The sequence below is a fragment of the Schistocerca nitens genome, chromosome 2, assembly GCF_023898315.1.
Source record: "Schistocerca nitens isolate TAMUIC-IGC-003100 chromosome 2, iqSchNite1.1, whole genome shotgun sequence".
In the NCBI taxonomy this organism is placed as follows: domain Eukaryota; kingdom Metazoa; phylum Arthropoda; class Insecta; order Orthoptera; family Acrididae; genus Schistocerca; species Schistocerca nitens.
The window spans coordinates 626,861,832-626,878,387 of NC_064615.1; the positions used below are offsets into that span (position 1 = coordinate 626,861,832).

Here is a 16,556-nt window from a genome sequence, read left to right on the forward strand (position 1 = left end):
GTCTGAGTTCAGCTACGTATGCTATTAGGGTTATTGCAAATTTTAGTGATAAGAATCTCAGTAAATTAGCTTACTATGCCTACTTTCATTCACTGCTTTCGTATGGCATCATATTCTGGGGTAATTCATCGTTGAGTAGAAAAGTATTCATTGCTCAAAAACGTGTAATCAGAATAATTGCTGGTGCCCACCCACGGTCATCCTGCAGACATCTATTTAAGGATCTAGGGATCCTCACAGTAACCTCACAGTATATATATTCACTTATGAAATTTGTTGTTAATAATCCAACCCAGTTCAAAAGTAATAGCAGTGTGCATAGCTATAACACCAGGAGAAAGGATGATCTTCACTATACAGGATAAACTGACTTTGGCACAGAAAGGGGTAAATTATGCTGCCACAAAAGTCTTTGGTCACCTACCAAACAGCATCAAAAGCCTGACAGATAGCCAACCAACATTTAAAAATAAATTAAAAGAATTTCTAGATGACAACTCCTTCTATTCATTGGCTGAATTTTTAGATATAAATTAAGGGAGGGGAAAAAAAAACCCAACTTAAACATTAGTGTCTTGCATTATTTTGTGTAATGTAGTATCTTGTACAGACATCTTTTATTAACCTGACACGTTACACATCATTACGAAGTGTCGTATTCATGATCTATGGAACAAGTATTAATCTAATCTAATCTAATCTCTTTTTCCAATTAAATTTTCATCTGTGTTGGCCAAAGTGCAGCTACAATTTATGTTTGAAATGTTTGTATGACAGTTACTATCCAAAAAAATGTATATCTTGTAATGAAAAACACATTTTAATCACTTTGAACAAACAGTGTAAATAGATTATCTCATCTTTCATTTTTTAACCAATAGATCTGTATTTACAAATGTTTAAAAATTATCATAGGTAAACAAAAATAATTAAAATCACGTGCACGATGACTCCAAATGAAAAGAGAAGGATAGTGAAGAAAAAATTTAGAGCAAATAAAAAAAGTCAACATAATGGTGCAGCAGATGACTAAAAATTTAAAAAAAATGCTTTATACCAATTATTTGAATAAAAATAATAATGAAAGTCATTTCAATAAAAATTTAATATTAAAAAATTGAAAGCATCTGATGAGGTTCAAACCCACAACTTTCTATGTGTCATGAATGTATCTTAGTCACTCTGCTAAGCTACTATAGATCACATAATAATGATTATTTTTTATTATAAATGAGGGCCCACTCTGATGAATTGCTTCAGGTTTTGAGACCTGCAACTGTAACCTACACCATCTTATAGATTGTTTTACCTGTGGACCTCTCCTTGTGAGCATTAAAATTTTTTGCTGATTTGGGAACACCAAAATGAGCAGCCACCATTGTAGTAGGGACTGTAAAATGACAGCACATCAAGAGATTCAAGAACTTCCCAATGCATTTTTAGTAAAGGATAACTCATGAGGCTAAGGAATGTAACCACACTTCTGACACGATTCCTTTGCACTCTGAAGAATGAGAACAACAACAGGATATTGTGCAGTGGGCCAATAGGCTGAGTGACAAATGAATCAGTCATTGCAGAATGGAGATAAGGCGAGGAAAGGAATTCAGCTTTTGAGACACTGAAAGAAAATGTGTTTATTCTTCCAATAATTAAGTAATATTTGTAGCCCCGTTTCTCAGGCTAAGTTTAGCGCTCAAGAAGCTTAAGTGTGCAACAAACCATGTTTCCAGAACATTATTTTATCAAACCTTGACTTATTCCATTTGTGCAAGGAAGTGACAGATAATGTCTTAAGAATGTTTCAAAATATGTGTTTTTAGCAAGTATAATTGAAAATGAAAATGGTTAATTAAAAAAAATAGAAAGTATACAAGTGGTATAACCTAAATTTCACACTACTTTTCAGTTTATTTTCTCCTGTAAAAAGAACATTATGGCACTGCATACAAAATAGAATCTATTTTATTGTTCTCCAATTATTATTAATAATAATAAAAAAAATAATAATTGGAACCAAGCAATGAAAAGTGCAGGATGGAATGTAACAATATTAGAGGAGGAAAGATGCCACTCACCATCTAGTGGAGATGCTGAGTCGTAGATTCTTACTTCTTACACACACACACACACACACACACACACACACACACCCGCGCGCGCGTGTGTGTGTGTGTCTATTATTGACCTGCTATATGGTGAGTGGAAACTATCCTTCTCTAATATAATAATAGGAACATTAGATGCAGTAGATTCTATGTTACTGTTCTTCAATTAATAATAATAATAATAATAATAATAATAATAATTGGAACATTAGATGAAGTATTTATGTAAATCAATAAACAGTTAAGAGTAGTACAAGATGAAATAGTTTAATGTTAAAGTACAAGTCAGACTTCGACTAACCATTTTTACATCTTAATAGTTATTTCAGTCTTATTTGCAAATATTTCAAAGCGAATAGCCACAGTTAGTTGGAATATTGGATATGTGCAGTGTTATCTTCTTGAACATAATGGTCAGTACATTTCTTACCACAAGACAGCCAATTCAATATTCTTCAGGGGAGGAACTGTGTTCTGTGGAAATGTACTGTTTCACTTTGTGATTGTCTTGGAGGTTTTTTTTTCTATTAATGGGAATTTTCTCAGCTAATGCTTTAGGTGAGGGCAATGCTACCTATACAGTGCAGGTTTTCACAAAGAAAATATAGGCCAAGTAATTTCATTGCCTTTGTAAACATTAGCACTTACAAATACATGTGTACCATTTGAGTAAACAAATTCATCAAATTGTGCTGGAGAAAACATTATTTTCTCTTTATATTTTGATCCCAATTGTGACTATTGAGCAGTAGGTTCTCTTGTAAACTTCTGGCAACCAGTCTTTAAACTTACGAACATAATTAGAAGTGACTGCTTTTACATCTGATTTATTGTTTACATTTGGGTGGATGACAAAGGCTTTATACTGTTCTGGCATGTACACCCTGTCTGATCTTATCTCATGGCACTGAACCCAAGGTTGATGGAAGAAATGAATGACCTTGTTGTGAGAAATAGCAAGCAATCTTCGAAACCATCCCATGTCAAATGACTCTACGAATTTTTATTTTTACCCCCAAAGTAGTTGTAAAAAATATGCAGTTCTTTCACTGTTTAGAGGATACTACCTATTCTGAACATAATGAAGCAGAACTTAACATACCTCATTTGAAAATTTTGCGGCCAGTGCCTTATAGATATGAACAGAAATGTGCCTTATTGTCTTAGAGATTATGATTACAAAATATGGTCCACCCATAGTTGCCTATAATAAAAATTTTCTTGCACTAGTATATTCAGCAAAGGAAGAATCTGTATGAAATTAGAATATATTCAAAGTATATCGCCTCGTTCTTCACATTTTTCCTGCAGATCTTTCATTTTTTTAATAAAATTAATTATGGCAACATTTATAAACCATAAGTTTTCCAACAGCTGCTTTCCTGGAAGATTTGTACAAATTTCAACTTTTTTTTTAATTTTAACCCCCAGCTCACACATTCACTTATGGTCAGCCAAAGTGCACAGGAAAATGTTCACAGTATTAATTTAGATAAAACCCATAGTTCTCACCACTACCAGTATAAGAGTATTTTGCATTACAGTTTTTTTTCCCCTGTAGAGAAAAGCATCTAACACTTTACTGTTTTGATGCAATAGTGTGTATCTTTAGCTGAGAAAAACTGAATATGTTCCTGCATTTTCCTCTTGTATGGTATCCATTCTTCATTCAACCACCCTTCTGTCTTTGAAGAGTTCTGCCTGTTAGAGCAAATTACCCAGTTGCTCAATTTGCTTCTTCCTTGTACTGTATAGACTAGCAAATACTTTCTCAATCTTTGGCCTTGGTTGTCTTGATTTTATTTGTCAAAGATCTGTTAGTTTTTGAAAGTGAATATCCTGTTAATTTTAATTAGTGAACAAGTTCTTTGTTGTAACTGCATACATGGAATCTTCATCATTTAGTCTTTCAAAACATTATTTTGTATCTGAAAAGATTAAAACTTAGGTGTTAATATTATATTGAGCCTTTTAGTGTAATGAAAAGATGGCCATATCCATTCGTGAACTGTGTCCAAGTTTAGGGTGCAATCCTTTCTTAAGTCAGTTTGCTTGTACTTATCCACATGGTTCTTTCCTGTTCTATGGCTGACTGTCCGCTCCTGGTAGCTGAATGGTCAGCGCGACGGAATGTCATGCCTAACGGCCCAGGTTCGATTCACAGCTGGGTCAGAGATTTTCTCCGCTCAGGGACTGAGTGTTGTGATGTTCTTATCATCATAATTTCATCCCCATTGACACGCAAGTAAGTGGTGTCAACATGAAAGACTTGCACCAGGCAAACGGACTACCCGACGGGAGGCCCTAGCCACACTTGCACCAGGCGAACGGTCTACGTGCCGGAAGGCCCTAGCCACAAGGCATTTCCATTTCCATATGGCTGACTACAGTCTCTCTAGCCCATCGGACTTGTTGCATACTGTAATAAATGTAGCCATGTTGGAATTTCTCCTCCCAACCGAAATCTACAATACCACTTTTTTTTTTTTGGTCGTGTTTGAACTTCTTTTTATTTATAAAGTATTTAATTCGTGATTCTGGACAGCTATAAAGTTTTGTATTACTTGGACGAAGCTTTATGACATACATATTTTTCATTTATATCAATAGTTACTTATGCTACAGTATTATACCATGAAAATTAGTTGGACAATAAATAATAGTAAATGCATGTTAATCAAGATATTATCACTTACTCATATTGTGCAAAGTTATTTTGATGTTGTTCAAGAAGCTTGTTGCTTTTTGTATTTTCATCAGTTTAACAATTGATATCGGATCAAATTTACGAGGGTAATCCAAAAAGTAAGGTCTCCCATGTTTTATAAGTACATAGACCTGTTTATTTCTACAATGGTTTACATCAGTTTACAGCTTGAACATTTAGCTATTTTTCGATGTAATCACCATTTCTGTCGGTGCATTTTTGTAGACGCTGTCTGTGGCAGTTTTTGTATGCCCATGTCATACCAACTTGCCGCCATGCTGTTCAGAAAGTTATGAACCTCTTCTTTCACCTCGTCATCGGAGCTGAATCACTTTCTGGCCAAATGTTCTTTTAACCTAGGGAACAGGTGATAGTCACTGGGCGCCAAGTCAGGACTATAGGGTGGGTGGGTGATTATGTTCCACTGAAACTGTTGCAGGAGAGCAACGGTTTGCCGAGCGATGTGTGGACGAGCATTGTCCTGGAGAATGTGTACGCCCTTGCTCAACCTTCCTCTTCTCTGGTTCTGAATTGCCCGTTTAAGTTTTTTCAGAGTCTCACAGTACATGTCAGCCGTAATTGTAGTCCCAGCGATTCAGCTCCAACTACGAGGTGAAAGAAGAGGTTTATAACTTTCTGAACAGCATGGCAGCGAGCTGGTATGACATATAAAACATCATATTCTGCAAGCAAGTAGTTATTCTTCAAGCACGTCATTTATGAATCCCAGGAACTATTGAAATACCTTTATGCTATGGAATGAAGACCCCTGGACACTGAAGCCATCTGCAAGTTAAATACATAATTAAAAATATGCGTGAAACCTTTATTAATAAACATTGCTACCAAAGTGATTATCCCTCAAGTAATGCCATCAACTTTTAATAATTTCAAAATAAGTAATATAGGAAGGATCTTGACAATAAACTTTACTTTTCTATTCTTGATTACTTTTTGTGATAAATCACTTTTATTGCACTTACGTTTACCACTAAATCAAACACACTTATTTCTGTGATTGCTTGCTACATCCAGCTTATTTATCATTATGTGTGTGTCCATCAGTTACTTCAGTGCAGAAATGAGACAAGTCTCTGACTGATCCAAATCCTAAAAATGAGCAAGGTGCCTGTGGTAGTCTGCACTTGATTTAAAAGTTAAGAGACTTGTCCTGTTCTTGCACAGAAACTTGTACAATGTCAAAGAAACTTACAGTGCTTTTAATGCTCCCCCAACCCCCAATTTTACTTTTGCTGTGATTAACTGAATTGGAGCTATGGCCTTCTACAAAAATTTTAGATTTTAGTGTCTGTTTAAAATGCAAATAAGAAACAACATACTGAATGTGTGTGTGTGTGTGTGTGTGTGTGTGTGTGTGAAATACACATCAAGTCGCACGCGCCCACACACACACACACACACACACACACACACCTGTCAACTCCAGCATTTTGGTGGTCGTGTGTGTGTGAGGTGTCTTCTTTATGGTGAGTAGCTCAATCTATCTTTTCCTACATTGTTGATACTCCTACCTGGTGTTTTCATTGTTTGATTATAGTGGTTTGTATGATCACGTAAGATAAATCAACTTAAAATATTCTAGATATTTTGACAAAGCAGTTGACTAGGCTCTGGTTCATTGATAGAATGGGAAAATGCAATCACTCTGTAGAGGATTTCCATCACAAAACACTCGTGGGACTCATACCATGTAGGAAAAAGGGGATATTGGATGTATACAAAGAAGGGCATTGCAAATGGTCACAGAGATGTCGAAAATACTGAACTGGTTTACACTGGTTTTCATCCTATATAAGTAAAAGAATGTAGTGTGTTACATTAAGAAGTTTAGTGAGTGTACACAATGAAACAGCATCTTCAGAATCAGGAATAACCATTCAGTTGTACCACACAGATCAATATTTGGTCTGATTCTCGTCATACATAAATTATCTGTCAATTATATACCCAAGAAGCAGTAGAAGTTCTCTTTCCTTATGATGCAAGAATTGTAATCAAATCTAATGAAGAAAATAATAATTTCTAGAAAATTAATATCTGTTTATCTGCAGACTTTCAATAATCTTAAATAAAACACGATACTTGGAATTCTGCACTGCACAAGGCATGACCACACCATTAAAAAAATTATGGTACATCAATAAATGAAACAGAATATGCTAAATTCTTAGACACTTTTATTAATAATAACATGAAGTCAAACATTACAGATCTTAAGCCACTAAGCTCCATAACTTCTTTGGCACAGGTATCAGATTGTGGAGATGAAAATGTCAAAAATGTTGTGGACCGTCTATGGTCGAACCTGGGACTCCAGTTGGCAGAGCTGAAACCAGGCCCCACCGCGCCGTTTCTCGTCAGGAGGCCGAGCACGTTCAATAGCGTCAAGGGGCAGTGCAGTGTGATACAGCGGCATTCAGAAGTATTCCTTTATTCAGCTAGTTTACAGAAGCGTAGTCGGCGCACCGTCCACGAGTCCAGCTGTCTCAGTACTCCTGGACTGCCGACACCGCTGCTGCGGTCATCAAGGCTGCCTGACGATGGAAGTCAGCCGCGCTCGCCCAGTTGCCGCCCGCTGAGGCATAGCAACTGGCACTGCTCTACTGCCTGTGGTTCCGGAAACTGTTACAGTCCCTGGTCCCTGTCGCTCTCCGCCCCGTTTGGCCAGCTCTGTCCAACCACGGGACATGGGTCATAAATTATCTGTCAATCATATACCCATTGCTGCTCCCAGGACGGACTCGAACCTGTGCCCTCCTGGACGCCATGCCGCAACTTGCCCCTAGTGGTGCTCACTGGATGGCAACACCTGCCACCGTCCCTAACGCTGTTTCAGCACTGCTGTTCCTCCTGCAGCATACGCCTCACCCGGACCCCAGTACGCTATATGGGAAGCGAACATGGCCTGTCCTGGACTGGCTACAGACCGCTGTCACTGCCCTCCTTCAGGCAGACTGTGGAATCTCAAAGTACCTGGCTGCTGTTCCATCCCGCCCTGGTGTTGTGTCAACGGAGGCGGAATACAGCCCAAAAAAGTACAGAGAAACAAAGTACAGGTTTACATGGAATATTTACAAACTTGTCAGACTGGCCCCTACAAGCGTAGACCAGCACAGGTCCGACTCGACTCTGGAACACACCCTCTCAAGCTAAAAGTGCCTGACTATTTATACTGCTTTTCCCCTCACTTCTGAGGCAGTGTCAGAGAGGGACAGAAACTATGGCAGGGATAAATTCCCATACGTCATCCACTTACACATCGCCACTCCAAGCTCTGGCCTTCTACCTCGCCTCATACATTGCAGTAACTTAAAGCAATGCTGCATTTCCTGGCTCGCTGTTGCTTCACTCCATGTTTACCCTGCCTGGCCTACTGGCTGCCGCCTGTTACCACACACTGCCAGCGGCCCCAGACTTCATTGCCCAACCGTGCCTTTACTGAATTTTAACAAAATTCCCCTTTCCTATGACTAAGACTAATACTAGCACAGCAAAAAGATTACCTTTTTATTTTCATTCACTAATGTCTTAAGGCATTATATTCCAAGGAACTCATTTAGGAAAAAAATGTTTATTACACAGAAGTGTGAAGGCAAATATCTTTAGTGCAGGGTCATAAGGGCGCAAATCACTTTTTGGTTTGTTAAATGAAATTGACAAGGAAAACACAAGCTTTGGTGTGGTATAAAGGGCTTATGTCAGGGTGCAATACAAGGCATACTGACTCAAATTGTCACTGTGCCTTAAGTCATATTTGCTAACATTTGTTTTGTATTAAGGGCTTATGTCAACTTATGCCCTTTGTATCAGCAGTATGACATAAACTGAATAACTTTTATGTTGGCATATGCCTTTAGTAACACTCAACCGAGCGAGGTGGCGCACTGGTTAGCACACTGGACTCGCATTCGGGAGGACGATGGTTCAATCCCGCGTTCGGCCATCCTGATTTGGGTTTTCCGTGATTCCCCTAAATCACTCCAGGCAAATGCCGGGATGGTTCCTTTGAAAGGGCACGGCCAAATTTCTTCCCTGTCCTTCCCTAATCCGATGAGACCGATGACCTCGCTGTTTGGTCTCTTCCCACAAGCAATCCAATCCAATCCTTAGAAGTAACACTCAACTTTTTAATTTATATTTGTTATTCCGTAATCTTTCCCAGGGTTGGCAATACTTTATTATTGAGGAAGCTTGTGCATATAGGCCTCTTCATAAAAGTTGTGACAAATTGCACTTCTTGTAAAACTACAGAGACAATAATTAAGGATACTGAATATGAAACACGATTAATTTCTACAAAACATTTTATTGTTTATTTTTAAATGAATGCAGTGATAACAATTTAATATTGTCTTCACAGCTATCCAAACAAGATAAAGTACGGGGTGTATTGGAGGGAGCCCCTGACAAACCATCAATGAACAAACTAGCATCTTCACTGTCCGATAGTTTGGATTATGATGATGACAGTGATCAAGACAAGACATATGTACCAATTCAGAAAATGAAAGCAGCCTCGATGATGAAATAATAATGAGAAGAAAAAGTCACGTTACTAAGAAACTAAAAGCCCCTCTTGATTCAGATCAGCAGGAAGAATACATTGCGTAAAATGTTCCTGCAGACCTTATGGCGGAGACATCTCTTTCAAGAGATGGAATTGAGCAGCCTTCTACAAGCAGTGGCAATGGTGAAGGTACGGCTATTCAACATTGTTGGGCTAGAGCACTGCGCAAGGAACGAACTGTTCTTTTGCATACTGGACAGTTGTACATTAATGTTAGTGGGAAGGAAGTATGTGCTAGAAAGACGAAAGCTCTTACACAGTGCAAAAAGAAATGTTTTCTGATTCTGGATAATCATATTCACAAAACTATTTTTTCGCAATGCTGGGGACTCGGTACACATGATGAAAGAGTTGTGTTTATAACAAAGCATGTCACTACTAAACATGTGGCAACCAGGAGACCCAGAAAGGAAACATGTTCTACAAACAGGAGTGAAACCCATGAATACTGTTTTGAAATCAACGATCAAAGGAAACCTGTATGCAAACAGTTTCCTCAGCACACTAGACAAGGATGAGAAATTTGTTAGACACGCCATTAAAAATAAGACGAAGTACTACTGGAACACCCCCCAGTGACAGGTGTGGAAAACATACAGTGAAACATAAGAAGAGTGAGAAAGAACTGAATGACGTAAGAGCTCATTTATTGTCTTTCCCCCTGTATGAAAGTCATTACACCAGGAGGAGCAATGACAAGAGGTATCTCCCTTCTCATCTGAATTTGCAAATTATGTACCAGTTATACACAGAGAACAAATCAAAACCTGTATCCAGATTTATCTATGAAAGGGAATTTCATACCTTGAAACTCCCCTTCAAAAAACCCAGAATAGATACATGCCACAAAAGTGATGTCTTACGTATGAAAAAACAAGTTACAAAAGAAACTGGTAATACAGCAGATTTACTAAATTACTCAACCAAACAAAACCTACATCAAGAGGCAGCTGACTTTGCTTACTTATCAAAAGCAAAAGACAAAAATATGTGTAAGCAAGATGATTCTAAAAAATGTTTCAGCTTTGATCTGCAGCAATGCCTTCCCACACCATGCCTTGCTTCTTCCGTAGCTTTCTGCAAATGTCAGCTGGGGACACGTAATTTGACAGTACACATAGTGGTGCAGGACAATCCACCAACTATATGTGGCGTGAAGCTTTAGCTGGTAGGGGAGCAAACAAAATAGCTTCGTACTTATATATGCATTTGTCTAATATGCCCATAAATATTTCAGAAATAATCTTTTATTCTCACACATGTGCGGGTCAAAATAAAAAAAATCCCATATTGCAGCAATGTTCATTGATGCTTTGAAAGACTTCCCTCACATCAGGGTCATCAATCATAAATTCCTAGTTGCTGGACACAAGCACATGGAATGTGACATCGGCCATTCCATGACAGAGAAACGGAGGAAAAAATGCAAGGTACCAGTTTACTAGCCTCATGATTGGTACCAGTTGGGGAGGAGCACTGGCAAAAAACAATTCAATGTTGTTGAATTAAACAAGGATCAGTTTTATGACTTCGCTGGACTGCTCAAAACTAGTTTTATTTCTAGAAGGAAAAACAGATGGAGAACATTACTCATGGCATGTTGGTCAATGGCTGCAGTATACTGACAATGAAGGAATGGTCAACTACAAGAATTCCTTGGGTGACGAATCTTTCAAGATGTTGAGTTTCAGAAGAAGGGGCAGGCCATCAATGGACCAAGTAGAAAAGGACATACAAATCACTCGTGCCTATATCCAACGAAAAGGAGGAGGATTTACTTCACCTGCCGCCTCTTATACCACCAGTGTTTCATGACTTTTATAGAGTCTTCCTACAGATCCTGATGCAATTGCACACGGTCCAGATCTAAATGAAATTGAGTCGGAGTAGCATTCTTGTTGTATCGTGTTCGATTTATAACATCAGGCTGATTTCTGAAATAACTGAATCTACAATATTGTTCTTGTTCATAACATCCATAACATGTTATAGAAATATTTACACAGTATGTACTTTCTTGTTTAATATTTAGTGCTACTCATATAATGTTGTCCGAATGTGATAATTATTTGCAAATAAAGTTGTTTCATGTCACACTCATTAAGGTCATAAAATTATTATGCAAATGGGCTGGAGCACATATCTACATTTACTGGATGAAAAGGGGGGGAAAATAAACTTAAGAGCCCAAGGAAATTTGGGCCATAAAATAGGGAATATTTACTATGTAATGATGTGTTATAGTCTAAATACATACATATTTGGATTTAAAAGAGGATTGTGAACTTTATTGTGGCTCTCCTAAAAAAGTCATAGTTTTTGACATGAGCCCCTTTGACCCTGCACCAAAGATATGTAGAGTCGATTCTAGAACATCTTAGAGATAGTTCTTTAAACAGTTTGGCATACTGACAACAGCCCCACTGTATACTTTCTCCCTTATGAAGTTTGTTGTCAACAGTCAATCATAGTCTGAAAAAGACAGTAATATTCATAAATATAATACTTGAGAGAGAAATAGCTCCCACTATCCATCACTCAGTCTTAGGTTTGCAAAGAAGAGAGGGTGACTTATTCAGCCACAAAAATCAACCACCTACCTACTGATGTACAGACTTTAATAGATAGTACAATTAAATAAATGCAAACTGAAATATCTGCTTCACAGCTCCTCCTACTCCATGGAAGAATTTCTTAATATGTAATAGTTGATGTGATGTGAAATTAAATAATACTCATATAAAATCAGGGAATGAAATAAATTAACAAAAATGACATATGAAGCACTGAGGAAAAAATGGGACATAGAAAACTGTGGATGACAGACATCATAATAGACTTAGTCCAGGAAATGAATACCGTAAATACTGGAAAACACACGGTAGATCAAGAAAAATTACACAATAATGCAGATAGGTTCAGGAACATTGGTTTAATGATATGTGCAGGGGATGAAATGAGTAATAAAGTCTACAGGAAGATTGAGATATTACAATTCAAGACAATGAGAAGATTTGTGGTTTTATAAAGAAAAAAAGACATCATCATGGAAGAAGGAGAAGTAGTGTTAGCAGATAAGTTCTTTTAATTATAAAAATAGATATGAGAGCAAAGAAACCTCTAGTTCCAGATGACCTGCCAGCTCAGCTCTGACAGAATTATGGTCAAAAATGAAACAAAGTTGTAAACTATTATGGTTATTGGTCTCTTCCAGATGGCTTTGCAGGAAGTAAAGCAATATTCATTCATAAGCAAAGACTGCTCTATTTACAGAACACCAAGCCCAATTTCATATGCAGCAAAAATAAATTCAACATAAAACATAGCACAAAATGCAGAATAGAACTTGAAGAGGATCACTTTGGTTTTAGACAAAAATCAGGAACAAGAGAAGCTTTCAACCACTCAAGAGCTGCTAAAGAAAACATTGGAATTAGTGATACTGACATGACCTTTACTGGTATAGAATGAGCATTTGACAGAATTAGCAGGAAGACACACTTAAAGATCCTGAAAGATACACTGAAAAGATAGAACATTATCAGATATATACAAAAACCAGTGGGAGAGGCCGGATGTTAATGGAGAGCAATGTAAAGTCAAAATCAGAAAAAGAGTAAAAGGACATTCAGTATCATGTTATTGTTTTAATCTTTTCATCACAAAGCTATGAGACTATACGAAGAAAAAACCACATGGAGTTAAAATGAACTGTAATTCAAATTCATCGTATAGATCTGCAGATGATTTTACTGTAATAGATGATAGTGAAAAATATTTGCAGTATATTTTTCCTAAATTTTCAGCAGCCACGAAAAAGTTTGAACTTAAAACTAATAGTAAAACTCTGATAATTATGATAGTAAGCAAATAAAAATGACACCTGGCACCTAAACTAACAGAAATAAACTGGGATACTTGATAAATTTTATTATCTAGGCACTTAAATTACAAAAGACAATATACACAGTATGTAAACAAGAAAAAAAAACACAACTACTAAATGTGCTTTCAAAGAAAGAAGACAACTACTGGTAAACAAGTTGTTAAGTACTGAAGAAAAAACCTAATCTGTTAGGACATTCATCTGGGTTGTGCTCCTGAAAGACCATGAAAACTGGGCACTCGTTGACAGGAAACACTAAGAAGCGATGAGAATGTAACTTTGGAGAAGACTAATGAAGACTAGCTGGACAGGAAATAAACTGAATTAGATGTTTCGAAAGATATCATTGAGAAAAGAAATCTTGCAGCATATATCCTACAGAAAAAAAAACCAAAGCTGTGTGAACATTTATTTAGACAAAATTTGTCAAAAAATTATAAGATCAGCACAAAATGCAGAAGAGTGACAAATCATAGCTGATTATCATGATGTTTCACCATAAGTATGGTATACATTACATTGCCATGAGCTCTGGTGTATGCAGTGTGCTGTTGTGGTTAGAATCTCTGGCTGGCTTGCTGCAGGCTGCTGGTTCAAAACCCAACCATTAGTAATTTGTTATTTTGTATTTTTTCAATTCTGGGAGGTTCTGTAAATATCTGTTGTTTGTAATGTTTGTATCTATGGAATATTGATGGTTGTATAAATGCTAACATTCTGGAACACTTGATGTTTCTTTTTATAAACAACTGCACACACTGTTCAGATCAGTTCTGTTCTGGCTGTAAGCTGATGTCAGTAATAAATATGATTTCAGTTCCAAGTGTTGGACTTCATTGTGATTTCGACATGGCATTGTTTGGTGGAGACATCAGGTATTTCGAAACATCTGGATCATCATGCTCCTATTAGGCAATGTAAAAGTGGTCACCTACATGGACAATAGCCAGAATACAAGCAGTACATCAATAATAAGGTCCATATATGCAGGAAACAGATGGATTCCAAAAGAGCAGCAAGTCAGCTTCACAGCACGCATCCATCAGTATTTTCTGGAGTTGTTGTTCAGGACCCAGCAAAATGGCTGAAAGGATTCAACTGAGTTGACAGATACAACACGTGGGATGACATGATGTGTTTAGCAAATGTATACTTTCACTTGGATGGCACAGTCCAGCAATGGTTTGAGAACAATGCAGAGCAGCTCAGTAGCTGGGACAAATAAACTTGAGCTGAAGAAAACATTTGATGACAATCAACAGCTGGTTTGTGTAGCAGAACAACAATTGAAAAACAGGGCTCGAGGCCATGGCAAAATGACACAGGCATAAGTACAGAGCGTTTTGGCCCTTTCCATTGTGGACACTCTGGATGTTGTACACTATTGTACAGAAATAAGACGAGTGTTCAACAACTATTATGCCACAAGGCATCAACTACCTTAACAGTCCTATTCACAGCAGTCAACTGCAGGCATCATAGTCGACTGTAGGCAGAAATTCATCGCCTTACTCAACATCCCATAGTCATTCCCTGTTGCCATAAACAAATACCATTCGACTTGCCAGCTGCCAAATCAAGGAAAACTAAGTGAGGCAACCACCATGGACAACAGTTGCCAAGATGACAGAAAATCTAGTCAGGGCATACAAAAGTGGTTGTGCTGAAGATCACAAATGGGAAATAATTCCAGCCAACAGGAACATGTATTGCAAGAATAATTATCAATAACAGAACACAGTGTTTCAAATTTGACATTTTAACAGAATGTAATCATGACAACATTCTCAGATGGGACTTCTTGCAGGCATCAAAGAAATCATAGTGTGCGGACAGACTGACAAAGCTATTCCAATAAGCACACAGTGAAGATTGCTCTGGGTGGTTTTTTGCCTTTGAAGGCATTGTTACCATCATTATCTGAGATGAATTCCAGTCACCAGTCAAGATGCATATTTAAACTGTGAAGCATCTGTCAATTGCAAAAAGCTACTCAGGCTTACAAAAGAAATCTACATGCCAGTGATGGTCGTAAGCATTGTGGGTGGTTAAGGAGAACTTTGGATCATTAGTTGTCATGAGCAGCCATAACTCATCCCTGCTGAACCATAACAGGAAGGGCATCTTAGTGTCACTGAAGAATTGTGCTCCTGTACCACTGCAGATTATGCATCAGAGGCAGCTAATATGTCAAACTGCCAATAGGATCTGGTCTGACCTAGGAATGATGTCAGCAAATAATAGCCATTTTGCATCAGTTTTTAGTTGTTTTCAAAACCTGAGTAGATAAAATACAGACCAAGCAGCCCATGATAAAACACTGTATCAACACTAAGGATCATCCACCAATTAGCCAATGCTCATTTAGAGTTATGCTGGCTGAAGAATGAATAATCCACAAGGAGGTGGAGAAAATGCTGCAAGATGTCATCACTGAACCTTCAGAAAGTCCTTGGTCCTCTCCGGTAGTCCGTGTGAAGCAGCAGCACAGCATATGGGGTTTCTGTGTCGCCTGCTAATGACTCAACAAAACCACGAAGAAAGAAAAGTGCCTCTTCAGTGCCCAAGAAAGAAAAATCTTGGGGCACCTGATGAATGGTAATGGAGTCCGTCCCGATCCAGAGAAAATGAGAACAGTCACAGATTTTCTGACTCCTTGGCACCTTCATGAAGTGAGAAGTTTTCCCAGAATGTGCTTGTACTACCAGGATCTTCTGTACCACAGCACATCCCTTGTAAGAAGTACTGCAAGGAGACACCAAAATTTCAGAGAATGATGTAGAAGAAAGATCTTTCCTTGTCCTTAAGGGGGTGCTGACATCATCTCCATTTCTAGCACTGATGATGAGAATGCCAAGACAGAGCTTCACACTGATGCTAGGGATTTTGGAATAGGGGAAGTTCTAGTACAGATTCAGAAAGGTATAAAGAGGGTGATAACTTACAGTTCCAGAGTACTCACCAAGTCCGAGATGAACTCTACAAGCGAGTTCTGCCCATATTTTTTTTGGCATACCATTCATCTCTGTGATGGACCACCATTCTCTATGTTGGCTGACTAGTCTGAAGGATCACTCGGGTCAAGTGGCAAGATGGTCATTGAGGCTTCAGCAGTACATCATCACAGTGGTACAGAAAAGTGGATGCAAACATAAGGACACCAACTGCCTTTTAATGAATCCTTTGGTGGAACATGCCAATGTGGATTACTGCATTAAATGACATTGCTGCTGAACAGAAGAAAGGTATTGCCATCCTGAAGTATTC

At 37.9% G+C, this 16,556-nt stretch overlaps 1 protein-coding gene across 1 annotated transcript in view; it reads right to left on the minus strand.

Annotated features, from left to right (window-relative positions):
• Nucleotides 1–5,003: 5,003 nt before the first annotated feature.
• Nucleotides 5,004–16,556, minus strand: part of LOC126236717 (AP-4 complex accessory subunit Tepsin-like) — a 131,726-nt gene continuing 120,173 nt past the window's right edge. Inside the window, exon 9 of the mRNA XM_049946240.1 lies at nucleotides 5,004–5,601. Within this exon, the coding sequence (XP_049802197.1) occupies nucleotides 5,568–5,601 (34 nt within the window). The 3' untranslated portion in view covers nucleotides 5,004–5,567. The remainder of the gene's footprint in view (nucleotides 5,602–16,556) is intronic.